This window comes from Pristiophorus japonicus, chromosome 6, assembly GCF_044704955.1.
Source record: "Pristiophorus japonicus isolate sPriJap1 chromosome 6, sPriJap1.hap1, whole genome shotgun sequence".
NCBI classification, from domain to species: Eukaryota; Metazoa; Chordata; class Chondrichthyes; family Pristiophoridae; genus Pristiophorus; species Pristiophorus japonicus.
This window is the reverse complement of record NC_091982.1, coordinates 146,923,312-146,951,119: the sequence shown is the minus strand read 5'-3', so window position 1 is coordinate 146,951,119 and position 27,808 is coordinate 146,923,312. Positions and strand designations below refer to the sequence as shown.

Sequence of the window (27,808 nt, the reverse complement as noted above, 5' to 3'; positions counted from 1 at the left end):
TCGATGCATTTAAGGAGAGGCTAGACAGGCATATGAGGGAGAAGGGAATAGAGGGTTATGCTGATAGATTTAGATGAGGAAAGACGGGAGGAGGCTCGAGTGGAGCATAAACGCTGGCATGGTCTGGTTGGGCCGAATGGCCTGTTTCTGTGTGGTATATCCGATGTAATCCTACGTAAAACCAGTAAAATAGATTGTCAATACCTCCACTTCATGAACCCATGATTTTATTTCTCTCCACTTTAAGATGTCGCAATGATAAGCTGCGATATCAATGCAAGTTCTATTCTTTCTTATTTGTTCAGTCTTTACAGCCCTTGGGCAAGCCAGAAATCCCGATCTAATCAAAGTGAAGGAAAGAGGGGAGAGTATGGGGGTGATACTGCCCCGCGCCCCGAGTGGGGGCGGCAACCTTCCGGGGTCGGGACCTTTAGCGTCCGGTGCGGAGGTTCCGTCCCCGCCATGGAATTGCCCTTACCTCCCCCGCTCCGAAAGGAAGCGGAGCACAATCTCATGCACTGCATTTCCATTGGGGGCGATAACCGAGTGCTACTGGGGCAGGGAAAGCAGCGCTACGCGGAAGGTCCGTGTAGCGCTGACATGCTTCAACACCCCTCCTCTTCGCTTAAAGGGGCAGGCCACTGCAAATCTCAACGGGTCAGGCAGCATCTGTCGAGAGAAACAGAGTTAACGTTTCAGTCGATGCCCCTTCTTCAGAACTGGCAATAGATTCTTAAGGAAATGAGAGGGGAGGAAAGAACAAAAGGGAAGGTCTGTGATAGGGTGGAAGGCAGGAGAGATATGAGAGACAACAGGAATGATGGGCCAAATTGACATGGTAATAGACAAGTTAGGAAACAAAAGGTGAGTCTAGATAGGTTGTGAATGATGGATTGATTAATTGATTGATTGATTACCCAGATTCTCTGATGTTGATCCATTGGTGCTGGTTCAGGCAGTGGTAAGGAGGAGAGAGAGATATAGATATAGATATAGATATAGTTGGATCTTGTTTCCTCCAGGGAACTCAGAAATGACTGATCTTTGTACCAAAGGAAGCTAATGCTGGGAGCTTAGCACTCATGCAGGGCAGCGTGCAATCGGGCCAGCAGCACGGCGCCCAAGATGGAGTGCCGTGCTGCACGATCCCCGAAACACGCTGGGGCTGGCATCATAGAGCCGACCCGAGAGTCGGCAATCCAGAAATGATGGCGCCCTCCCCTTTAAGGACCGCCCCGAGAGCGGATGTCGGCCAGCGCCGTGGCCCGTGGGGCAATTTCCCCTGCGGGGCGTTAAGGGGTCGGCACGGGGCGGTGAACAGTCGACGTGACATCATCGCTGGTTGCACGGCAGCCCGGGCCGCTAACTGCGAACCGCGCGGCGCTGCCATGGCAGAACCTCCGCAAACTCCCGGGCAATTTCCCAGGACTCGGTAGTGCTCCCCTGACAAAAATGGGCTACCCCGGTGGTGCTAACGGGGCTATAAAAAGGGGTAATTTCGGCCCCAAAATGTGCGTGTAAAAGTGTTGACTCAGCCTATAACGGGACTAGTCAAGTGACTGAAAGCTCAGAGCTCAGATTCCTGGCTAAAATGTGTATGGTTAATAATTAACAGGCTGTGTTTAAGCAAACATGGTTAAGAAAACAATTATCGTTTAATGGTAGTCTTTAATATGGACAGATTTTATCAACTTAAACTTTACAATACAGAGGGGAAATACGAGTACCGTTAATGACTGTAATGACTTCTCCTTTGGATACTCGCACATGGCGATTGTTTCAGTCATATAATTGGACACCAGTCAACTTAGCACAGCATGCTATCGGATCGGCCCCTTGAAGCTTGACCCGATCTCAGCCGTGCTATTCAGCATGAAACCGGACGTGGTTACACACCCAGTTTTGACCGCTTTGTAATGCTTCCTTTCCAGGTTGTCAGTGCAATTAAATTCAGTCGCGGTTGGTCTTTGTACAAGGGATATATTATTTCAATTTCATTTCTTCAAGGCGTCAACTGCAACCGCGATCACTCTCCCAGCACCGGGAACCCAAGGGGGATTGTGCTCCAGACACTGAAGGTATGAAGAGCAGTCATTTCTGAGTTGGTTTGTTGGTTGTGTCCGTGTGAGCTGACTCCCGGGACTTCCCCAGACCGTTAGTGGGGGAAGACTGTGTCCATCACATGGACCATGGGGTGATCTTTAATCTATGCTGTTTGTTGATCTTGACTTGGGTATAATTGGGGCAATACAATTACCTTCAGCGTTCCTGAGCTTGGGGGGATAGAGTCAGATATCACTCCTGATCAGTGCATTGCCTGAGTGGATTAAGCTCAGCTCTGATGCTTTTCATGGTTAGATAGGCTGCAGACCCTTCTGCGAGAGGTGGGCACCAGAGGGACTGGAGTGCATCATTACCCCTGGCAACCAAATTTTAATTTGATTTAAGTTTCCTTTTTAAAGTTTTATTTGTGGGTTCTAGTGCCCTTACTGAAAGGAGGCACTTGATTTACAGCTATGCCCAAAATAGTTGCAGAGCTGTGACGTTGTCAGTCACGTGATGTTCACAAGACTCCCGAGGCCACAAACTTTGACTGACGCTCTTGGCGAGCAGACGAGATAGGCCGTTTTGGTGAGATACCAGATTACCCCAGGCACCTGTGCGCCCTCAGGAAAGGAGGGGAGAAAAATAGCAGGCAAACGGGAACTATGTCAAATTGTGGCTAACGCTATTAATAATAAAGGTTTCGTGTCTGAAAGGCTGAGCATCAGAGATGCAAATTTTCTACTTTCTCTCTTTCCCCCCCCCCCCCCAACCAAAAAAGACTAAAATGGCTACACTGTCTCTGGGCCGACCTCATCACCACACCAAGCAGTATCTAAACCAAAAAATGACGCGCAGCTACCCATGTGTGACAATCGAATACTGCGTGGGAGTGAGTGGTTCCTGTTTTGTGGGGCAGGTAGAATGTTTGTGGGTAGAGGGCAGTCAGCCCGGGTAGAATAGTAAAGAAAGATTTGCATTTATATAGTGCCTTTCACGACCACCAGACATCTCAAAGTGCTTTACAGCCAATGAAGTACTTTTGGAGTGTAGTCACTGTTGTAATGTGGCAGCCAATTTGCGCACAGCAAGCTCCCACAAACAGCAATTTGATAATGACCCAGATAATCTGTTGTAGGGATATTGATTGAGGAATAAATATTTGCCAGGATACCGGGGTGAGCTCCCCTGCTCTTCTTTGAACTAGAGCTGATGGGGGCTTGGTTTAATGTCCATGCCGGAAGATGAAGACATGGGAGTGGGTGATAATTCTGGGGTTGTCTTTAGTGAGCACTGAAAATCAGCGAGTGTCTATGCAGTTTTTTCCCTAGGGTCATGAGATGGCTGCAGTCAAGCTCCGCCCAAGCAGGATGGCTTTCTGCATTGCTGTCCCACAGTCCTCTTCCAGCCTATCTGCTGGGCCAATGGAACTCTTACTTTTGAACAATTTTGGTGATTTCATCATCACCCTGGGCATTTCTAAAAGTTTTTAACAAGGTTTCAGACCAGTTAAAAGGAAGACTTGCATTTATATAGCACTTTTCATGACCACCAGACGTCTAAGTGCTTTCCAGCCGATTGAAGTACTTTTGAAGTGCAGTCACTGTTGTAATGTGGGAATTTGAGCACAGCAAGTTCCCACAAACAGCAATGTGGTAATGACCAGATAATCCATTTTTTTCTTTATGTTATGTTGATAAATATTGATCAGGATACAGGGGATAACTCCCATGTGCTTCAAGTGCCATGGGATCTTTTACGTCCACTTGAAAGCAGACGGGGCCTCGGTTTAATGTCCCATCCGAAATCCAGCATCTCTTGACAGTGCAGCACTCCCTCAGCACTGCACTGGGAATGTCAGCCTAGATTTTTATATGCTCAAGTCCCCGAAGTGGAACTTGACCCCACAACCTTCTGACTCCGAGGTGAGAGTGTTACCCACTGAGTCACGTGACAGTTATATGGTGTCCCAGTTTAGTAATTAATTCGTCGACCTGTGCTAAAGTTGTAGTTAAGAATGAGATGTTAAACCGAAGCCCCACCTGCCTTCTTGGGTGGATGTGGTCATGGTAGTTAATGCCTTTCCCACTCTCCCTGTTTCCTCCTCCCGCCTTTCCCGCTCTTCCCTGTTCCCCTCCCCTCCCATCCCCTCCTCTCCTCTTCCCCCCCCCCCACTTCCTGTTCTCCTTTCCTCTCCCCCCACCCCCCCACTTCCCCCTCTCCTCTCCTCTCCTTCTTCCCCCCCCATTTCCCGCTCTCCTCTCCTTCTCACCCCCACTTCCTGCTCTCCTCCTCTTCCCCCCCCACTTCCCGCTCTCCTCCCCCCCACTTCCCGCTCTCCTCCCCCCCACTTCCCGCTCTCCTCCCCCCCACTTCCCGCTCTCCTCCCCCCCACTTCCCGCTCTCCTCCCCCCCACTTCCCGCTCTCCTCCCCCCCACTTCCCGCTCTCCTCCCCCCCACTTCCCGCTCTCCTCCCCCCCACTTCCCGCTCTCCTCCCCCCCACTTCCCGCTCTCCTCCCCCCCACTTCCCGCTCTCCTCCCCCCCACTTCCCGCTCTCCTCCCCCCCACTTCCCGCTCTCCTCCCCCCCACTTCCCGCTCTCCTCCCCCCCACTTCCCGCTCTCCTCCCCCCCACTTCCCGCTCTCCTCCCCCCCACTTCCCGCTCTCCTCCCCCCCACTTCCCGCTCTCCTCCCCCCCACTTCCCGCTCTCCTCCCCCCCACTTCCCGCTCTCCTCCCCCCCACTTCCCGCTCTCCTCCCCCCCACTTCCCGCTCTCCTCCCCCCCACTTCCCGCTCTCCTCCCCCCCACTTCCCGCTCTCCTCCCCCCCACTTCCCGCTCTCCTCCCCCCCACTTCCCGCTCTCCTCCCCCCCACTTCCCGCTCTCCTCCCCCCCACTTCCCGCTCTCCTCCCCCCCACTTCCCGCTCTCCTCCCCCCCACTTCCCGCTCTCCTCCCCCCCACTTCCCGCTCTCCTCCCCCCCACTTCCCGCTCTCCTCCCCCCCACTTCCCGCTCTCCTCCCCCCCACTTCCCGCTCTCCTCCCCCCCACTTCCCGCTCTCCTCCCCCCCACTTCCCGCTCTCCTCCCCCCCACTTCCCGCTCTCCTCCCCCCCACTTCCCGCTCTCCTCCCCCCCACTTCCCGCTCTCCTCCCCCCCACTTCCCGCTCTCCTCCCCCCCACTTCCCGCTCTCCTCCCCCCCACTTCCCGCTCTCCTCCCCCCCACTTCCCGCTCTCCTCCCCCCCACTTCCCGCTCTCCTCCCCCCCACTTCCCGCTCTCCTCCCCCCCACTTCCCGCTCTCCTCCCCCCCACTTCCCGCTCTCCTCCCCCCCACTTCCCGCTCTCCTCCCCCCCACTTCCCGCTCTCCTCCCCCCCACTTCCCGCTCTCCTCCCCCCCACTTCCCGCTCTCCTCCCCCCCACTTCCCGCTCTCCTCCCCCCCACTTCCCGCTCTCCTCCCCCCCACTTCCCGCTCTCCTCCCCCCCACTTCCCGCTCTCCTCCCCCCCACTTCCCGCTCTCCTCCCCCCCACTTCCCGCTCTCCTCCCCCCCACTTCCCGCTCTCCTCCCCCCCACTTCCCGCTCTCCTCCCCCCCACTTCCCGCTCTCCTCCCCCCCACTTCCCGCTCTCCTCCCCCCCACTTCCCGCTCTCCTCCCCCCCACTTCCCGCTCTCCTCCCCCCCACTTCCCGCTCTCCTCCCCCCCACTTCCCGCTCTCCTCCCCCCCACTTCCCGCTCTCCTCCCCCCCACTTCCCGCTCTCCTCCCCCCCACTTCCCGCTCTCCTCCCCCCCACTTCCCGCTCTCCTCCCCCCCACTTCCCGCTCTCCTCCCCCCCACTTCCCGCTCTCCTCCCCCCCACTTCCCGCTCTCCTCCCCCCCACTTCCCGCTCTCCTCCCCCCCACTTCCCGCTCTCCTCCCCCCCACTTCCCGCTCTCCTCCCCCCCACTTCCCGCTCTCCTCTCCCCCACTTCCCGCTCTCCTCTCCTCCCCCCCCCACTTCCCGCTCTCCTCTCCTCTTCCCTCCTCCCCCCCCCCACTTCCCGCTCTCTTCTCCTCCTCCCCCCCCCCCCCCACTTCCCGCTCTCTTCTCCTCCTCCCCCCCCCCCCCCACTTCCCGCTCTCTTCTCCTCCTCCCCCCCCCACTTCCCGCTCTCTTCTCCTCCTCCTCCTCCCCCCCCACTTCCCGCTCTCCCCTCCTCCTCCTCCCCCCCCACTTCCCGCTCTCCCCTCCTCCTCCTCCCCCCCCCCACTTCCCGCTCTCCCCTCCTCCTTCCCCCCCCCCCACTTCCCGCTCTCCCCTCCTCCTCCTCCCCCCCACTTCCCGCTCTCCCCTCCTCCTCCCCCCCACTTCCCGCTCTCCCCTCCTCCTCCCCCCCACTTCCCGCTCTCCCCTCCTCCTCCCCCCCCACTTCCCGCTCTCCCCTCCTCCTCCCCCCCCACCCCACTTCCCGCTCTCCTCTCCTCCTCCCCCCCCCCCACTTCCCGCTCTCCTCTCCTCTTCCCCCCCCCCCACTTCCCGCTCTCCTCTCCTCTTCCCCCCCCCCACTTCCCGTTCTCCTCTCCTCCTCTTCCCCCCCCCCCACTTCCCGCTCTTCTCTCCTCCTCCTTCCTCCCCCCCATTTCCCGCTCTCCTCTCCTCCTCCTTCCCCCCCCCCCCATTTCCCGCTCTCCTCTCCTCCTCCTTTCCCCCCCCCCCATTTCCCGCTCTCCTCTCCTTCCCCCCCCCCATTTCCCGCTCTCCTCTCCTTCCCCCCCCCCACTTCCCGCTCTCCCCTCCTCCTTCCCCCCCCCCCACTTCCCGCTCTCCCTCCTCCTCCTCCCCCCCACTTCCCGCTCTCCCCTCCTCCTCCCCCCCACTTCCCGCTCTCCCCTCCTCCTCCCCCCCACTTCCCGCTCTCCCCTCCTCCTCCCCCCCACTTCCCGCTCTCCCCTCCTCCTCCCCCCCACTTCCCGCTCTCCCCTCCTCCTCCCCCCCACTTCCCGCTCTCCCCTCCTCCTCCCCCCCACTCCCCGCTCTCCCCTCCTCCTCCCCCCCACTTCCCGCTCTCCCCTCCTCCTCCCCCCCACTTCCCGCTCTCCCCTCCTCCTCCCCCCCACTTCCCGCTCTCCCCTCCTCCTCCCCCCCACTTCCCGCTCTCCCCTCCTCCTCCCCCCCACTTCCCGCTCTCCCCTCCTCCTCCCCCCCACTTCCCGCTCTCCCCTCCTCCTCCCCCCCACTTCCCGCTCTCCCCTCCTCCTCCCCCCCACTTCCCGCTCTCCCCTCCTCCTCCCCCCCACTTCCCGCTCTCCCCTCCTCCTCCCCCCCACTTCCCGCTCTCCCCTCCTCCTCCCCCCCACTTCCCGCTCTCCCCTCCTCCTCCCCCCCACTTCCCGCTCTCCCCTCCTCCTCCCCCCCACTTCCCGCTCTCCCCTCCTCCTCCCCCCCACTTCCCGCTCTCCCCTCCTCCTCCCCCCCACTTCCCGCTCTCCCCTCCTCCTCCCCCCCACTTCCCGCTCTCCCCTCCTCCTCCCCCCCACTTCCCGCTCTCCCCTCCTCCTCCCCCCCCACCCCACTTCCCGCTCTCCTCTCCTCTTTCCCCCCCCCCCCACTTCCTGCTCTCCTCTCCTCTTTCCCCCCCCACTTCCCGCTCTCCTCTCCTCTTTCCCCCCCCCACTTCCCGTTCTCCTCTCCTCCTCTCCCCCCCCCCACTTCCCGTTCTCCTCTCCTCCTCTTTCCCCCCCCCCCCCACTTCCCGCTCTCCTCTCCTCCTCCTTCCCCCCCCCCCCCATTTCCCGCTCTCCTCTCCTCCTCCTTTCCCCCCCCCCCCATTTCCCGCTCTCCTCTCCTCCCCCCCCCATTTCCCGCTCTCCTCTCCTTCCCCCCCCCACTTCCCGCTCTCCTCTCCTCCTCCTTCCCCCTCCCCCACCCCCCACTTCCCGCTCTCCTCTCCTCCTCCCCCACCCCCCCACTTCCCGCTCTCCTCTCCTCCTCCTCCTCCTCCTCCTCCTCCTCCCCCCATTTCCTGCTCTCCTCCTCCTCCTCCCTCCACTTCCTGCTCTCCTCCTCCTCCTCCTCCCCCCACTTCCCGCTCTCCTCCTCCCACCGCCCTGGAGTTTGACAGATCGGAAAAGCTGGTTTTCGGTGCATGCGCAATGTTTGATGAAAACTGGCTTTTGCGATGCCTTCCTGTGTCAGTACACACTCTGTATGGTCCCGGGAGGCTGGGATTTCTGCCTCATTGTTATTAAAGATTGCCCCATCTCATTCTTCTTGCTTAAAATGAATTATTAATAATCTCTGTCTCTCTGTCTCTCCCACCCCTTTTGTTGAAGAGGTCTAACATTTGAAACCCTCCAGTCCTCTGGCACCACTCCCATATCTAAGAGTGGAATATTGTAGCTTTCGCCTCCACAATTTCCACCCTTACTTCCCTCAGCAACCTAGAATGCATCCCATCAGGACTGGGTGACATTTCTACTTTGAGCGCTACCAACCTTTTGAAGTGCAGTGTCAGCTGTGGCTCAGTGGGTAGCACACTCATCTCAGAGTCTGAAGGTTGTGGGTTCAGTTTCCACTCCAGGCCCAACGATGGTGAAGGAACAGCGATATACTTCCAAGTCGGGTTGGTGTGTGATTTGAGGTGATGGTGTACCCATGCGCCTGCTGCCCTTGTCCTTCTAGGTGGTAGAGGTCGCGAGTTTGGGAGGTGCTGCCGAAGAAGCTTTGGCGAGTTGCTGCAGTGCATCTTGTAGATGGTATACACTGCAGTCACAGTGCGCTGGTGGTGGAGGGGGTGAATGTTTTAAGGTGGTGGATGGGGTGGCGATCAAGCGGGCTGCTTTGTCCTGGATGGTGTCGAGCTACTTGAGTGTTGGCGCTGCACTCATCCAGGCAAGTGGAGAGTATTCCATTACACTCCTGACTTGTGCCTTGTAGATGGTGGGAAGGCTTTGGAGAGTCACTCGGTGCAGAATAGCCAGCCTCTGACCTGCTTTTGTTGCCACAGTATTTATATGCCTGGTCCAGTTAAGTTTTTGTTCAATGGTGACCCCCAGGATGTTGATGGGGGATTCGGCGATGGCAATGCCGTTGAATATCAAGGAATGGTGGTTAGACTCTCGCTTGTTGGAGATGGTCATTTTCTGGCTCTTGTGTGGTGTGAATGATACTTGCCACTTAGCCTGAGCCCGAATGTTATCCAGATCTTGCTGCGTGCGGGTATATACTGCTTCATTATCTGAGGAGTTGCGAATGGCACTGAACACTGCAATCATCAGCGAACATCCCCGCTTCTGACCTTATGATGGAGGGAAGGTCATTGATGAAGCAGCTGAAGATGGTTGGGCCTAGGACACTGCCCTGAGGAACTCCTGCAGTGATGTCTTGAGGCTGTGATGATTGACCTCCAACAACCACAACCATCTTCCTTTGTGCTAGGTATGACTCCAGCACTGGAGAGTTTTCCCCCCCCGATTCCCATTGACATCTAATACAAAAGCAAAATACTGCGGTTCCTGGAATCTGCAAGGGTCACAAATCCGAAACATTAACTCTGCTTCCTTTCCACAGATGCTGCCTGACTTGCTGAGATTTCCAGCATTTTCTGTTTTTATGCCATTGACTTCAGTTTTACTAGGGCTCCTTGGTGCCACACTCGGTCAAATGCTGCCTTGATGTCGAGGGCAGTCACTCTCTCCTCGCCTTCAGAATTCAGCTCTTTTGTCCCTGTTTGGACCAAAGCTGTAATGAGGTCTGAAGCTGAGTGGTCCTAGCAGAACCCAAACTGGGCATCAGTGATTAGGTTATTGGTGAGTAATGTTGCTTGATAGCACTGTTGACAATACCTTCAATCACTTTGCTGATAATTGACTGATGGGGCGGTAAATAGGTCGGATTGGATTTGTTCTGCTTTTTGTTAACAGGACATACCTGGGCAGTTTTCACATTGTCGGGTAGACACAGTATTGCAGCTGTACTGGAACAGCTTGGCTAGAGGCGTGGCTAGTTTTGGAGCACAAGTCTTCAGCACAACAGCCGGGATGTTATAGAATCATAGATCATAGAAATTTACAGCACGGAAGGCAGACATTTTGGCCCATCGTGTCCACGCCGGCTGACCAAGAGCTATCCCGACTCATCCCACTTTCCAGCTCTGGGTCCGTAGCCCTGCATAGCCAAGTACTTTTTAAATGTGGTAAGGGTTCCTGTCTCTACTACCCTTTCAGGTGGTGAGTTCCAGACCCCAACCGCCCTCCGGATGAAGAAATTTCCCCTCGTCTCCTTTTAAACCTCCCCCAATTACTTTAAATCTATGCCCCCTGGTTGTTGATCCCACTGCCAAGGGAAACCGGTCCTTCCTATCCACTCTATCCAGGCCCCTCATAATTTTATACACCTCAATCAGGTCTCTCCTCTGCCTCCTCTGTTCCAAAGAAAACAGACCCAAACTATCCAATCTTTCCTCATAGCCAAAATTCTCCAGTCCAGACAACATTCTTGTAAATCTCTCTTACACTCTTTCCAGTGCAATCACATCTTTCCTGTACTGTGGTGACCAGAACCGTGCACAGTACTCCAGCAGCAGCCTAACCAGTGTTTTATACAGTTCAAGCATAACCTCCTTGCTTTTGTATTCCATGCCTTGACTAATAAAGGCAAGTATTCCATATGCCTTTTTAACCACCTTATCTACCTGGCCTGCTATCTTCTGGGATCTGTGGACCTGCACTCCAAGGTCCCTTTGTTCCTCTGCACTTTTCAGTGTAGTACCATTTTAATGTGTATTCCCTTGCCTTGTTAGACATCCATGTACAGTAGACACCTCAAGTCGCTGGAGAAATACCACCAACGATGTCTCCAAGATCCTACAAATCCTCTGGGAGGACAGACGCACCAACGTTAGCATCCTCGACCACACCAACATCCCCAGCGTTGAAGCACTGATCACACTTGATCAGCTCCGCTGGGCAGGCCACATTGTTCACATGCCAGATACGAGACTCGCAAAGCAAGCGCTCTACTCTGAGCTCCTTCATGGCAAACGAGCCAAAGGTGGGCAGTGGAAACGTTACAAGAACACTCTCAAAGTCTCCATGAAGTGCAACATCCCCACTGACACCTGGGTGTCCCTGGTCAAAGACCGCCCGAAGTGGAGGAAGTGCATCCGGGAAGGCACTGAGCTCCTTGAGTCTCGTTACCGAGAGCATGCAGAAATCAAGCACAGGCAGCGGAAAGAGCGTGCGGCAAACTAGTCCGTCCCACCCACCCATCCCTCAACGACAATCTGTCTCACCTGTGACAGAGACTGTGGTTCTCATAATGGACTGTACAGCCACCAAAGAACTCGCGTTAAGAGTGGAAGCAAGTCTTCCTCAATTCCGAGGGACTGCCTATGATGATGATGAGACCTCCCCAAATGCATTGCCACACACTTATCCAGATTGATTTCCATTTGCCATTGTTCTGCCCACCTGATCAGTACATTGATATCTTCCTGCAGTCCGCAGCTTTCTTCTTCATTATCAACCACACAGCCTATTTTAGTGTCCTCTGCAAACTTCTTAATCATTCCCCCAACATTCAAGTCCAAATCATTGATGTATACCAATGCAAGGGTCCCAGCACTGAGCCCTGCGGAACCCCACTGGATACAGCCTTCCAGTCACAAAACACCCATCAACCATTGCCCTTTGCTTCCTGCCTCAGCCAATTTTGCATCCAACTTGCCACTTTGCCCTGGATCCCATGGGCTATTACTTTCGTGACCAGTCTACCATGTGGGACCTTATCAAAAGCTTTGCTAAAATCCATGTACACTACATCATACGCACTGCCCTCATCGACCCTCCTGGTTACCATCTCAAAATTCAATCATGTTAGTCAGACACGACCTTCCCTTGACAAATCCATGCTGTCGCGGCCATAGTCTTTGCTGTGTCTAGTGTACTCGGCCTTTTCTTGATATCCTGTGGTGTGAATCAAATTGGCTGATGACTGGCTTCTGTGATGGTGGGGACCTCCTCAGGACGAGGCCAATATGGATCATCCACTCGGCACTACTGGCTGATGGTTGTAAACACCTTCAGCCTTGTCTTTTGCACTCACATGCTGGGTTTCGCCATCATTGAGGATGGAGATATTCATGGAGCCTCCTCCTCCCGTTAGTTGTTTAATGGTTCACCACCATTCACAACTGGATGTGGCAGGACTTGGAGCTTTAATCTGATCCGTTAGTTGTGGGATTGCTTAGCTCGGTCTATAGCATGCTGCTTCTACTTTTTACCATACATGTAGTCCTGTTGCAACTTCCCCAGGTTGGCACCTCATTTTTAGGTATGTCTGGTGCTGTTCCTGGCATGCTTTTCTACATTCTTCATTGAAGCAAGGTTGGTCCCCTGGCTTGATGGTAATGGTATAGTGAGGGATATGCCGGGCCATGAGGTTACAGATTGTGGTGGAATACAATTCTGCTGCTACTGATGGCCCACAGCACCTCATGGATGCCAGGTTTTGAGCTTTTAAATCTATCCCATTTAGCACGGTGGTAGTGCCACACAACACGATGGAGGGTGTCCTCAGTGTGAAGACAGGACTTCGTTTCTCCAAGGACTGTGCGGTGGTCACTGTTACCAATGCTGTCATGGACAGATGCATCTGCAACATGTAGATTGGTGAGGATGAGGTCAAGTAGGTTTTTCTCTCTCCACCTGTTGCAGGCCCAGTCTGGCAGCTATGTCCTTCAGGGCTCAGTCAGTAGTAGTGCTACTGAGCCACTCTTGACGATGAACATTGAAGTCCCTCACACACAGTACATTCAGTGCCCTTGCTACTCTCAGTGCTTCTTCCAAATGGTGTTCAACATGGAGGCATACTGATTCATCAGCTGAGGGAGCGAGGACAGTAGGTGGTAATCAGCAGGAGGTTTCCTTACCCATGCTTGACTTGAAGCCATGAGACTTCATGGGTCCGGAGTCAATGTTGAGGACTCCCAAGGTCACTCCCTCCCGACTGTATACCACTCCTGGTGGATCTGTCATGGAAAAGTCTAGGACGTTAGCTGAAAGGTGTGAATCTGCGAGTATGACTTTGTCAGGCTGTTGCTTGACTAGGCTGTGGGGCAGCACGCTCAAGTTCCCAGATATTGGTGAGAAGGACTTTGCAGGGTCGACTAGGCTAGGTGTGCCGTTGTCGTGTCCGTGGCCGAGGTTGATGCCGGGTGGTCTGTCTGGTTTTATTATTTTTCGTAGAGGTTGTGTTCAACGGAGTGGCTTGCTGGGCCATTTCAGAGGGCAGTTAAGGGTCAACCACATTGCTGTGGGTCGAGAGTCACATATAGGCCAGACCAGGTAAGGACGGCAGATTTCCTTCCCTAAATTAGTGAATCGGATTAGCGATCAGTTAGTTTCATGGTCAACATTACTGAGACTAGCTTTTTATTCCAGATTTATTTAATTAACTGAATTTAAATTCCCCAGCTGCCGTGGTGGGATTCGAACTCGTATCTCTGGGCCGTTCATCCAAGCCTCTGAATTACTAGTCCAGTGACGTTGCCACTATGCTACCATTCCCGACTGGAAAAAGGTATACAGTGGTGTTCCCCAGGGGTCGGTTCTAAGACCACTGCTTTTCTTGATATATATTAATGACTTGGGTGTACAGGGCACAATTTCAAAATTTTCAGATGACACAAAACTTGGAAGTATAGTGAGCAGTGAAGAGGAGATTTCAGGAAGACATCGACAGGCTGTTGAAATGGACAGACACGTGGAAGATGAAATTTAATGCAGAAAAATGAGTTGATGCATTTTGGTCGAATGAGAGGGAATCTAAACTAAATGGTACAATCCTAAAGAGGATGCATGAACAGGAAGACCTGGGGATGCGTGTGCACAAATCGTTGAAGGTGGCAAGGCCGGTTGAGAAAGCAGTTAAAAAGGCATACGGGATCCTGGACTTCCTAAATAGAGGCATAAAGTACAAAAGCAAGGAAGTTGTGATGAACCTGTATAAAACGCTGGTAAGGCCCCAAGTGGAGTATTGTGTCCAATTCTGGGCACTGCACTTTAGGAAGGATGTGAAGGCCTTAGAGAGGGTGCAGAAAAGATTTACGAAAGATTTCCAGGAATGAGGGACTTCAGTTACGTGGATAGACTGGAGAAGCTGGGGTTGTTCTCCTTTAGAACAGAGAAGGTCGAGAGGAGATCTGATGTAGGTGCTCAAAATCATGAGGGGTCTGGACAGAATAGATGGAGAAATTGTTCCATTGGCGGAACCAGAGGACACAGATTTAAGGCGATTATCAAAAGAACCAAAGACGACAACAATTTTATAACTTTTTTTTTTATGCAGTAAGTAGTTAAGATCTGGAATGCACTGCTTGAAAGGGTGGTGGAGGCAGACTCAATTCATCTTTCAAAAGGGAGTTGGATAAGTACCTGAAGGGAAAAAAATTGCAGGGCTACGGGGAAAGGGCGGGGGAGTAGAACGAGCTGAGAGTTGGTACGGGTTTGACTGCTGTAACCATTCTATGATTCATAATTTATATCATAAGCCTCTTTTTAAAACTTTTTATTTGAATCTATTTATCTTTAACTATCAAGGGAGCTCTAGCATTGAATGCCTTTCCCCATCATAGGAATGTGTCTCGTCTGTATCCGAATTATCTCCTCTTTGAAGGCCTCCCATCTCATTTACTGTCTTACCTGCCAATCTTTGTTTCCAATCCACCTGAGCCACATCTGTTTTCAGCTCACTGAAATTAGCCCTCTTCCAGGTGAATACCTTCACCTTTTGATCCGTGTCCCTTTCCATAACTACTCTAAAACTAATGATATGATCACTGTTATCCAAATGCTCCCCCACTGAAACATGCTCCACTTCATTCCTCAGAAATAGATCCAGCATTGGGCTGGAACCATACCAATCAAGAAAGTTCTCCTAGATACTTTTCAGGTATTCCTGCCTCTCTTTGCTCTTTACACTGTTTTTGCCCTCCATCTATATTAGGATAATTGAAGACCCCTTATCACTACTCTATTGTTTTACATCTTACAAAAATGTTCTTGCAAATTTGCTCCTCCATCTCCTTCCTACTATTTGGTGGTCTAAGTACACAGCCAGCATCAACTCTAATTCTGCTCCTTAACTCTAACCCAATAGATTCTGTCTTTGAATCCTCAGCTATCCCTTACTAGGGCTGTAAGAGTATATTCGCTCAATACTGCCACTCACCCGCACCCACCACCACATACTTTGTTTCCTTCCCTATTCCTGCTTAATACATTGTAGCCAGCAATGTTAAGCCCCCATTCCTGCCCTTGTTCTAGCCAGGTCTGTGTTACTGCTACTATATCATAACCCAACTAAGAATTAGGAGCATGAGTAGGCCATATGGCCCCTCGAGCCTGCTCTCTCTTTCTTTCAATAAGATCATGGCTGATCTTTGACCTCAAATGCACTTTCCTGCCTGATCCCCATATCCCTTAATTCCTCGAGTCCAAAAATCTATTTATCTCAGCCTTCAAAATACTCAAAGACTCAGCATCCATGGAATTCCAAAGATTCACATCCCTCTGAGTGAAGAAATTCTTCCTCATCTGAGTCTTAAAAGGCTGGCCCATATCCTGAGACTGTGCCCCCTAGTTCTACACACTCCAGCCAGGCGAAACAACCTCTCAGCATCTACCCTGTCAATCTACCCCGTTCAGAAACTTGTGTTTCCATGAGATCACCCCTCATTCTTCTAAACACTAGTATAGGCCCATCCTACACAATCTCTCAAGGCAGCCCTCTCATCCCAGGAATCAATATAGTGAACCTTTGTTGCAGCACCTCCAAGGCAAGTATATCCTTCCTTAGATAAGGAGATCAAAACTGTGCACAGTGCTCCAGGTGTGGTCTCACCAAGGCCCTGTATAATTGTAGCAACACTTCCTTGCTCTTGTCCTTTATTGCTGGGGGGTGGGGGGTGGAGTACAACATGCCATTTGCCTCCCTAATTGCTTGCTGTACCTGAATGCTAACTCTTTCTTGTAAATCTCTCTCAACACCAACATTTAATAGTTTCTCACCATTTAAAAAGTATTCTGTTTTTCTCTGCCATTTCCTTGTTCCCAATATGATATCTCTTGTCTCAGCTTCTACATCCTTTGTACATACTTGTCGAAGCTCTTACAATCTGTTTTTATATTTCTTGCTAATTGACTCTCATTCTATTTTCTCCCTTTTTATCAATTCTTTGATCGTCCTTAGATGGGTTCTAAAGCTGTTGCACTCCTCAGGCTTACTGCTAGTCTTTGCAACATTATAAGCCTCTTTAATCTAAGCTATCGTTAACTTCTTTAGTTAGCTGCGCTGAGCACCTCAAGTCTCGTCGCCGAGAGCATACAGAAAACAAGCGCAGGTAGCGGAAGGAGCGTGCGGCAAACCAGACTCCCATCCACCCTTTCCTCCAATCACCGTCTGTCACCGGTGGGACAGAGACCGTAATTCCTGTATTGGATTGTTCAGTCACCTGGGAACTCGCTTCGAGTGAAAGCAAGTCTTCCTCGATTCCGAGGGACTGCCTATGATGATGATGATGATGATTTTCCTGTGGCGTTTTTATTTCTCAATGCTAAATTTTCAACAAATATACATTCCAATGAATGTGCCGGCAGCTCACCAACCTTCTCTATTACACTCCATGCACTCCAAACCTGCTTTAGTCTGCATTGCATTTCCATCCTGTCTGCTTTGCATTTCGGCCCTATCTGATCCCTCTCTTTTCGGGGCTACTTTTTAAAAATTCTGATGCTGTTTGTCTCTCCCAATCCTGTATGCACCTTGTATCTCATCTCTGATGCTTCATCCTGGTTCCCTGCCCGCTTTAATTAGTTTAAACCCTCCCCCACAACACGAGCTAACCTCCCTATGAGGATATTAGTCCCTGCCCTGTTCAGGTGCAACCCTATCTGCTTTGTATAGATCCCTCCTGCCCCACAACTGACCCCAGTGCCCCAGGATTCTGAAGGCCTCCTATTTTTCAAGTCTTCACTCTGTTTAGCAGTTCACTCTCTCTGTGCTCAAGCCCCCTTTACAGGTGGTGCAACAGGGGAAGAAAGTTCATAATATGTTAACACATGGAAAAAAGAAAGACAGACATGCATTTATATAGCGTCCTTCACAACCACAGGACGTCTCAAAGTGCTTTACAGACAATGAAGTGCAGTCATTGTTGTAATGTGGGAAAAGTGGCAGCCAATTTGTACACAGCAAGCTCTCAAACAGCAAAATGATAATGACCAGATAATCTGTTTTTGTTATGTTGATTGACCTCACTCTCAACAAGCTTCCCACTGGAGTGGAACTAAACTACAGAACTAGTGGGAACCTGTTCAACCGTCGTCTTCTCCAGGCCAGATCCAAGACCACCCCAATCTCTGTCGTCAAGCTACAGTACGCGGACAATGCATGCGTCCGCGCATATTCAAAGCATAGGCCTTACACTAAACATCCGTAAGACAAAGGTCGTCCACCAGCCTGACCCCACCACACAGCACTACCCCTGCCACCCCCCCACCCCCACCAGTTATCAAGATCCACGGCGTGCCCCTGGACAATGTGGACCATTTCCCATACCTAGACAGCCTCTTATCAACAAGGACAGACATTGACAACGAGATTCAACACTGCCTCCAGTGAGCCAGCGCAGCCTTCAGCCGCCTGAGGAAGAGTGTTCGAAGAGCAGGCCTTCAAATCTGTTACGAAGCTCACAGCCGACAGGGCTGTTGTGATACCTCACCCCCCCCCCCCCCCCCCCCCCCGCCGCCCCGTCTCCTCCTGTATGGCTCTGAGACTTGGACCATATACAGTAGACACCTCAAATCGCTGGAGAAATACCACCAACGATGTCTCTGCAAGATCCTGCAAATCCCCTGGGAGGACAGACGCACCAATGTTAGCATCTTTGACCAAGCCAACATTGAAACACTCGACCAGCTCCGCTGGGCAGGCCACATTGTTCGCATGCCTGACACAAGACACCCAAAGCAAGCGCTCTACTCGGAACTCTTACACAGCAAGCGAGGCCCAGGTGGGCAGAGGCAACGTTTCAAGGACACCCTCACAGCCTCCTTGATAAAATGCAACATCCCCACCGACACCTGGGAGTCCCTGGCCAAAGACTGCCCTAAGTGGAGGAAGTGCACCCGGGAGGGCACTGAACACCTCGAGTCTCGTTGCCGAGTGCATGCAGAAACCAAGCACAGGCAGCAGTAGGAGCATGTGGCAAACCAGGCTCCTCACCCACCCTTTTCCTTCAACCACTGTCTGTCCCACCTGTGGCAGAGACTGTAATTCCTGTATTGGACTGTACAGTCACCTAAGAACTTAGAGTGGAAGCAAGTCTTCCTCAATTTCGTGGGACTGCCTATGGTGATGATGATTGGCCAGGACATCTGGGATAACTCCCCTGCTCTTCGAAATAGTGCCATAGGATCTTTTACATCCACCTGAGGGCAGACGGGGCCTCGGTTTAACGTCTCATCCGAAAGATGGCACCTCCGACAGTGTAGCACTCGCTCAGCACTGCACTGGAGTGTCAGCCTAGATTTATGTGCTCAAGTCCCTGGAGTGGGACTCGAATCCACAACCTTCTGACTGAAAAGAGTGGGCTTCATGGACCAACGGGGTTTTGCTCGGACCAGACATTCTTACTAAAAGTTTAATCCAATTACGATTTTAAAAGTTCTTAGTAAAGCATACTTGTCTTTTTGTTTCAGAGGAGTCACCGAGGAAGAGTCTGAAGCCATGAAGACCCTGAAGAAATGCTACCTAGTCACCACCCTCTTACTGTTTGCTTATCTTCTCTACAGACAACTTACATTCAACATTCATCAACATTATATGGATTACCCCATCCCGGACATAACACCCGGACTCATGTTTGTAGATTCCACCAATAAAGTGGTGCCCTCATTGCTGGCCCTTTGCTCCGTGGAGTCAGCAGCCCATGCCAATCCTGAGAAACCCATTTATTATTTCATGACTGGTTTTGGAGGGAATTTATCGGACTACCCAGATCAAGCTGTGGCCTTCCAAACTCTTTTATTTATGAAAAACGTCATCCTATTACCCTTGAAACCCGAAGCGCTCTTCGAAAACACTCCTTTGAATGACTGGTATCAACAGGTAAGGAATTGCTGAGTCAGTTTCAGCTCACAGACTAAACTGTTGGTTCTGTATATAGCTGCCATTTTCTTTCCATTGGGGAAAGAGGTTCTTTTGGTTATAAAAGTTGACGAAAAGCCAAGGATGAAGAACGACAATGTGCTCCATTTGAAGATCACTTTTCGCCCTCAACTTGCAGATTAGAAAGGTGCTCTTCTGCAACCAACCCCCTCCCCCCACCTTTCCCCAACAGCCCCCACCTGTCAGACCCTGGTATCCAGTGTTCAGGGGTCAGTGGAGGATGCTGGTGCTAACAACAATGACCAGTGCCGTGGTTCTCTGGGCAATTCTGCCCAAAGGAGAAAGGAAGAAGTTTTGGATATTCATTTTTTTTTTTTTACTTTTCACCATGGGTCTGCTGATGTTGTGACAGGCCTCTGCAGCCTATCTGTAGCCTACTACTACAGATTCTGGCAAGACTCTCCAAAGCAGGCCTCTAGCATGCAAATGAAGCCAGGGCAGTCAATATGGCTGGGGTCAAGACTCAATGGTCACAATGGCCAAGATTAGTGTGAGGCCAGAGGATTGAGAAATTTTTAAAATCCAGCAAAGAACGACTATAAAAAAAAAAAATGATTGCGAGGGGAAAATAGATTATGAAAGTAAACTAGCACGAAATATAAAAACAGATAGTAAGAGTTTCTACAAGTACATAAAAAGGAAAAGAGCAGTTAAAGTAAATGTTGGTCCATTAGAGGATGAGACTGGGGAATTAATAAAGGAGAGCAGGGAAATGGCAGAGAGTTTGAACATTTATTTTGATTTGATCTTCATGGTGGTAGAAGACACTTAAAAACGTCCCAATAGTGGATAATCAAGGAAGGAAGAACTTATTATAATTACTATCACTAATGAAGTAATACTCGGTAAAATAATGGGACTAAAGGCGGACAAGTCCCCTGGACCTGATGGCTTACATCCTAGGGTCTTAAAAGAAGTGGCAGCAGAGATAGTGGATGCATTGGTTGTAATCTATCAAAATTCCCTGGATTCTGGGGCGTCCCAGCGGATTGGAAAACTGCAAATGTAACTCCCCTATTTAAAAAAAAAAAGGAGGCAGAAAAAAAGAAAAACTATAGACCAGTTAGCTTAACATCTGTCGTTGGGAAAATGCTGGAGTCCATTATTAAGGAAACCATAGTGGGACTGTTGGAAAAGCATAATTCAATCAAGCAGAGTCAGCATGGTTTTATGAAAGGGAAATCATGTTTGACAAATTTTCTGGAGTTCTTTGAGGATGTAACCAGCAGGATGGATAAAAGGGAACCAGAGGATGTGTTGTATTTGGATTTCCAGAAGGCATTCGATAAGGTGCCATAAGGGGTTATTGCACAAGATAAAAGTTCATGGGGTTGAGGGTAATATATTAGCATGGATAGCGGATTGGCTAACTAACAGGAGAGTCAGGATAAATTGGTAATTTTCCAGTTGGCAAACAGTGACTAGTGGGGTACCGCAGGGATCGGTGCTGGGTCTTCAACTATTTACAATCTATATTAATGACTTGGATGAAGGGACTGAGTGTAATGTAGCCAAGTTTGCAAATGATACAAAGATGGGTGGGAAAGCAAATTGTGAGGAGGACACACAAAATCTGCAAAGGGATATAGACAGGCTAAGTGAGTGGGCAAAAATTTGGCAGGTGGAGTATAATGTGTGAGGATATCCACTTTGGCAGAAATAATAAAAAAGCAAACTGCAATTTTTCTCCATTTAAATTATAAAGTGCTGCAGTACAGAGAGACCTGGGGGTCCTTGTGCATGAAACACAAAGTTAGTATGCAGGTCCAGCAAGTAATCAGGAAGGCAAATGGAATGTTGGCCTTTATTGCTTTTATACTCCATCCCCCTTGTAGAGAAGTCCTGCTACAACTGTACAGGGTATTGGTGAGGCCACACCTAGAGTACTGCGTACAATTTTAGTCTCCGTATTTAAGGATATACTTGCATTGGAGGCTGTTCAGAGAAGGTTCACTATGTTGATTCTGAAGATGAGGGGGTTGATTTATGAAGGTAGGTTGGGCCTATACACATTGGAGTTCAGAAGAATGAGGGGTGATCTTATCGAAACATAAGATAATGAGGAGGCTCGACAAGGTGGATGCAGAGAGGATATTTCCACTCATAGGGGAAGCTAAAACTAGGGGGCATAGTCTCAGAATAAGTGGCTGCCCATTTAAAACTGAGATGAGAAGAAATTTCTTCTCTCTGAGGGTTGTAACTCTGGGGCAGAGAATTCCATAGAGAGCTGTGGGGGCTGTGTTATTGAATATATTTCAGGTGGAGATAGACACATTTTTGAGCGATTTAAGGGAGTAAAGGGTTATGGGGAGGGAAGTGGAGCTGAGTCCATGATCAGATCAGCCATGATCTTACTGAATGGCGGGGCAGGCTTGAGGGGCCAAATGGCCGACTCCTGCTCCTATTTCTTATGTTCTTATTTCTGGGGCAGCAGAAGTCCTGCCCCAGTGGAGGTGGTCTCACCCTTTTGGAAAGCGTAGACACATCCTCTGATACCCCATATTGATTATAGCAACAAGCTACATTTTGAATGTTTGGAAGTAAGTTGATATGGCCACAGTCCCAGTGCGGTGTTTTTTTCCACTGGAAGTCCGTATAGCAAATTTGGGTTCGAGTTGCTGCAATTTTACGACCAAGTGATCAGAATCTCATGGGCAGCGTTAAACTGAATCTCTGATTTACAGCCTGGCCTGGAATTAAATTACCCAATATGTATTCACTGCCCTGCCCAGTACATTATTACAAATATTTCACATTCTCGCTAAGTTCTTAATATCTGTTTTAAATTTACATTTCACCAGAAAGAACGTAACTTTATATATGTAGGGCCTCTTCACATTGACAAACATGCAGAAATGATAATTGTCCAAATGGAAGATCATTTGCCAGTCATGGGCCGATGTTTATTCAAATACAGTTTTGATTTCCTCCCCCGCTTCTAGGTTACTAATTCTTCCATACAACTTTGTGCCATTCACAAACTTAATGTGCTGTCCGTGGCCTCCTCTAGAACATTAAAAAAGAGAGTTCACGGGATGTGGGCGTCGCTGGCAAGGCCAGCATTTATTGCCCTTGAGAAGGTGGTGGTGAGCCGGCACCTTGAACCGCTGCAGTCCGTGAAGGTACTCCCACAGTGCTGTTGGGGAGGGAGTTCTGGGATTTTCACCCAGTGACGATGAAGGAACGATGATGCACTTCCAAGTCAGATGGTGTGTGACTTGGAGGGGAACTTACAGGTGATGGTATTCCCATGTACCTGCTGCCCTTTTCCTTCTAAGTGTTAGAGGGTGCCGTTTCCTATAATCACAAAATCATAGAAATTTACAGCACGGAAGGAGGCCATTTCAGCAGCCCATTGTGTCCACGCCAGCTGACAAAGGGCTATCTAGCCTAATCCCACTTTGGGAGGTGCTGCCGAAGAAGCCTAGACAAGTTGCTGTAGTGCATCTTGTAGTGAATATAATGAACCTTGGGGAGCCCGACTAGTTATTGGACTCCACTGGGAGATGACTCCATTTAAGGCCGTCTGATTTAATGCCGCCTTTAAATTTAGGTTGTGTTTGCTTGTTACCGGAACCATGAAATCTCATCAGTGCTCAGTAATTTCTTCAGGACAATAAGCGGCAACCTGAAATTTTTTTTCCGGAATCTCCGTTAGACCCCTAGGATTTATGCCATCTGATCCAGGGTACTTGTTCCTCAATCTCCATAAATTATTAAGTATCTATTGCATACTGACTTCAAAATCCTCGAAGATATTAGGTCTATCACAACAAATGGATCTCTAGTTCGTTTTATGCTCTTCAGTGAGCACGTTGAGAAAATATTAATTTAATACAAATGGATCTCTGTGGGATCACTCCTGGTAAGTTGGATAGATAGCAGTATTATACCATGTACTGTATGAAGAATTTGATGCCCCATGGCATTACTCGTGGAATTACATTGAATTACAACATAGGAACAGGCCATTCGACCCAATTGACCAATGTCACTGTTTATGCTCCACACAAGCCTGTTCCCACTCTATTTACCTCTGGGCCAAAATTACCCCCTTTCTCCCTCCCCCCCACCCCCCCTCCCCCTAAAAGCCTTTTACTGCTTCAACGGTGCGGAAAGCACTCATCGCTCAGTCACCGCGGGAGGGGCCGACATTTTCCAAATTGCCTTCCTTTATTTTTAGAGCGGTGTACAGGACCGCCCCGGCCATCTTCCTGCCCTGTCTGGCACGTGCCAACCCCTTACTGACTGGCGGCAATCCCCTTTCCGCCCCGCGTGGGAAATTTCCCCGCGGGAGTGGATCGGCCGCCACTCGGTGCCCCGGACAGATTTCCCCGGCGGGAAGCTTCTTGTGGCTGGGCGACGCGTCCGCCCTTTTAAAGGGGAGGGCGGACTGCCGTGGACGCCATTTTATTTTAATTGTCGCCCGACTCCGAAGTCGGCCCAACAATGTCGGCCACGGGTTCGGCAGGGTGGCCAACAGGCAATCTGGCAGCCCCCTCTTGGTTACCGGACCACTAGCCCGGCCGAAACCCTCCCTGGTAACTCTGGGTGCCACTAAAGTGGCTGCAGAGCTCGCAGTGGCCTGCCCCTTTAACTGAAGGGGAGGGACGTTGTGACGCGTCCGCGCAGCGCTGATGAGGCTGCCGCATCCGCCCCTCTCCCCGCCGACCTTTGCCCCGCCACAGCCACACTTCGCACCGCAGGACAAAAAGAAGGAAGGGGGGTAAAATCCATCGAACCATCACCCCAATGATTGGGGTGGCAAATCACCAAATAAATCGGTGAATGCTCCATTTTGGTCGTGGGTTAATTTCTGCCCCCTCATCTTACCCTATCAACATTTTCACTTTTTTTTATCCTTTGTGTACTCATCTAGCATCCCCTTAAATGCATCTGTGCTATTCATGGTAAATTGGATAGAGTTTTATAAACACAGCAGTGTTATACCATGTATTACATAAAGAAATTGATTTACCATAGAATTGCACATGTTTCACTGTCCCTCTGATCACACTTTCTCTTTCTCTCTCTCTCTCCTTGTGCCTCCTCTATACTTCTGTTATGTCTCTCTATCCCTGGGTTTGTCTCCAACTCTCATTCTCACTTTGTGTGTTTTTCGCCTTAACTCTAGCCCCAATTTCAAGCTAATCCACCGGCAGGCACAGGATAGGTTCGAGTCGGACACCCATCACACACTTCGAACAATTTAATGCTTCACTGAAGTCAATGACGTTTAAAATCAGGCCGGGTTAGACTTAGACATCTGACCCGTACAGGTCCCATTCTCACCAGACGGGTTAGGTTAAAATCGAAGCCTGTTACTCTTCTAATCTCTCGGAAAGCTCCTCCCGCAGCTTCTGTCATTAAGGACATAAGAAATAGGAGCAGGTGTAGGCCATACAGCCCCTCGAGCCTGCTCCGCTATTTAATACGATCATGGCTGATCCGATCATGGATTCAGCTCCGCTTCCCTGCCCGTTCCCCATAACCCCTTATTCCCTTAAGTTAAAGCATGCAAGATGGTCTCAAGAATAGGATAGCTATCAATTAAGAAACTGTCTATTTCTGTCTTAAATTTATTCAACGTCCCAGCTTCCACAGCTCTCTGAGACAGCGAATTCCACAGATTTACAACCCTCAGAAGAAATTTCTCCTCATCTCACTTTTAACTGGGCGGCCCCTTACTCTAAGATCATGCCCTCTAGTTCTAGTCTCCCCCACCAGTGGAAGCATCCTCTCTGCATCCATCTTGTCAAGCCCCCTCATAATCTTATACGTTTCAATAAGATCACCTCTCATTCTTCTGAATTCCAATGAGTAGAGGCCCAACCTACTCAATCTTGCCTCATAAGTCAACCCCGTCATCTCCGGAATCAACCTAGTGAACCTTCTCTGAACTGCCTCCAAAGCAAATATATTCTTTCGTAAATATCCATTCTCAGATGACTCTGTCTATATATCTCCCTCTCTGAATGCATTTGTCTCTTTCTGTTTGTCTGCTTTTTCCTCTGTAGGTTTCATACACTCTCTGTTTCCTTTCACTTGCTCCCGGACTCCAAACCTTTGCGAGCCCAGGTGTTATCATGTCCCTCCAAGGCAATTGGAATTGGCTGTGTGCCACATTACAGCTTTTATAAAAAAGAGCTGGATGCCAAGATTAACCGGGGTTTGCGCCACACGCCCGGTGAAGTTACACTGGTGGAGCGCGAGCAGCGTCTGGCAAATACTTGGCAATAGCATCATAGAACCACAGAAGTTTAGAGAATGGAAAGAGCCCCTTCGGCCCATCCTGTCGGTGCCAGCTCGCTGCTAGACCAAACCAAAACTAATCTCCCTGCCCAACGTTCTCTGTAGAACCACAGAAGTTTTATATGGTTTGGAAGCAAGCCAATATTAATGAGCAATGAAATAAAAACAGACAATGCTGGAAACACTCAGTGGGTCAGGCAGCATCTGTGAGGCGAGAAACAAAGTTAACGTTTCATGTCCATGAACTTTCTTCAGAACTGGAAAAGGTTAGAGATGTAACGGGTTTTACGCAAGTACAGAGGCAGGGGGAGGAAAGAACAAAAAAAGGTCTGATAGGGTGGAAGGCAGGAGAGATTGAATGACAAAAGGGATGATGGTACGAGGTGAAAGGAGATAGTAATAGGACAAGTAAAGAAACACAAGATGGTTCCAGCCGAGGTGTAAATGGCAGTCGCAGAATCACCATCACCATCAGCAACAACTGCTGTCCGGAAACATGGGGGCAGAGTGATTCAGCAGTGTTCTTGTGTTGTAAATAACTTGTGCATTTGGAATAAAGTTTCAGACTTCTCTCCGGTGATTTTTAAAGAATGAGAGGGTTAAAGATGTTAAAAAAGGGGAGGACGAGGGAACACTTTACAAATGATCATCTTTAACTCTGTAATGCAGGTAGACCCCGATTTGACAACCTACTGGATTCATGTGCTCTCAGATGCCTGTAGGCTAGCTCTCCTGTGGAAATACGGTGGCATCTACCTGGACACGGACATCATATCCTTGAAGCCATTGACCTTCTCAAATTTCATCTGTGCCCAACAGAACAATCTAGCCAATGGTGCCGCTCTGGGATTTAGCCGGCACCACAACTTCACACAGGACTGCATGATCGATTTTGTCAATAATTATCAGGGTGAAACTTGGGGTCACCAAGGCCCTTTGCTAATGAGCCGTGTATTGAGGCGCTGGTGTAAAACAGATGACCTTGACCAATTTGTTGATGCAAAATGCAAAGGCATTTCCTACCTGCCTTCAAAGTTTTTCTATCCAATTCCATACGAAGAATGGGGAAAATACTTTGAACATTGGACACTGGACAATATCACGTCCGCTTTCTCAGATACGTACGGAGTACATATCTGGAATTTTCTAAGTTCTGAAAAGCAGGATTATATGAATGATGGGAATGGCGTGCTATTAGAATACTTTTTCCAGGAATATTGTCCAAAAATATACAAGACTCTTTACCTAAAGCAGTGATTAAATTCAATCTTCTGTTTTGCTTATTTGCATATAATGTATGTTATATAATTTTTCATACATAGGATATATGGCACAGAAACAGGTCAGTCAGCCCAGCCTGTCCATGTCGGCGTTTATGCTCCACTCGAGCCTCCTCCCGTCTTTTCTCATCTAAATCTATCGGCATAACCCTCTATTCCCTTCACCCTCATGTTTGTCTAGCCACCCCTTCAATGCATCGATACTATTCGCTTCAACCACTCCCTGTGGCAGTGAGTTCCACTTTCTAGGTAAAGAAGTTTCTTCTGAATTCCCTATTTGATTTCTTGGTGACTATCTTACATAGATGGTCTGTAGTTATGCTCTTCCCCACAAGTGGAAACATTCTCTCTCTATCTACTCTATCTGAACCTTTCATAATTTGAAACACCTCAGTTAGGTCACCCCTCAACCTCTTTTCAAGCAGTAAGAGACCCAGCCTATTCATCCTTTCCTGATGGGTATACCCTCACATTTCTGGTATCATCCTTGTAAATCTTCTCTGTACCCTCTCCAGTGCCTCTATATTCTTTTTATAATATGGCAACCAGAACTGTACGCAGTGCTCAAAGTGTGGTCTAACTAAGGTTCGATACAGGTTTAGCATAACTTCACTAGTTAGTTTTCAATTTTATCCCTCTCGAAATAAACCCTAGTGCTTGGTTTGCTTTCTTTATGGCCTTGCTAACCTATGTCGCAACTTTGTGATTTGAGTATTTGTACTCCGAGATCCCTTTGTTCTTCTACCCCACTAGACTCGCACCCGCCAAGTAATAAGTGACCTCCCTATTCTTCCTACCAAAATGTAATACTTCACAATTATCTGTGTTGAATTTCATTTGCCAATTATATGCCCATTCTGCAAGTTTATTAATATCTTCCTGTAATTTGTTGCAATCCTCAGTATTAAAAAAAAAACCCTAATTTGGTGTCATCTGCAAATTTAGAAATTGTGTTTTTGATTCCAAAGTCTAAATCGTTAATATAAATTGTAAGCATTGACCCTTGTGGAACA

The 27,808-nt window shown here is 49.8% G+C and overlaps 2 protein-coding genes across 3 annotated transcripts in view; both read left to right on the top strand.

Moving 5' to 3' along the window:
- stk25b (serine/threonine kinase 25b) overlaps positions 1 to 27,808 on the top strand; it is a 290,058-nt gene that overhangs the window by 122,484 nt on the left and 139,766 nt on the right. The window lies entirely within an intron of this gene.
- On the top strand, positions 507 to 26,772 carry LOC139265820 (alpha-1,4-N-acetylglucosaminyltransferase-like). 2 transcript variants are annotated; one of them, XM_070883275.1, is made up of 4 exons: positions 507 to 864; positions 2,008 to 2,078; positions 18,795 to 19,203; positions 26,185 to 26,772. In XM_070883275.1, the coding sequence occupies exons 3-4, from the start codon at positions 18,823 to 18,825 to the stop codon at positions 26,770 to 26,772; spliced, it is 969 nt and encodes a 322-aa protein (XP_070739376.1). In that variant the 5' UTR covers positions 507 to 864; positions 2,008 to 2,078; positions 18,795 to 18,822. The 2 variants fall into 2 exon arrangements, with proteins under 2 accessions (XP_070739376.1, XP_070739378.1); XM_070883277.1 differs by lacking the exon at positions 507 to 864 and having other exon boundaries at positions 1,935 to 2,078; positions 18,888 to 19,203.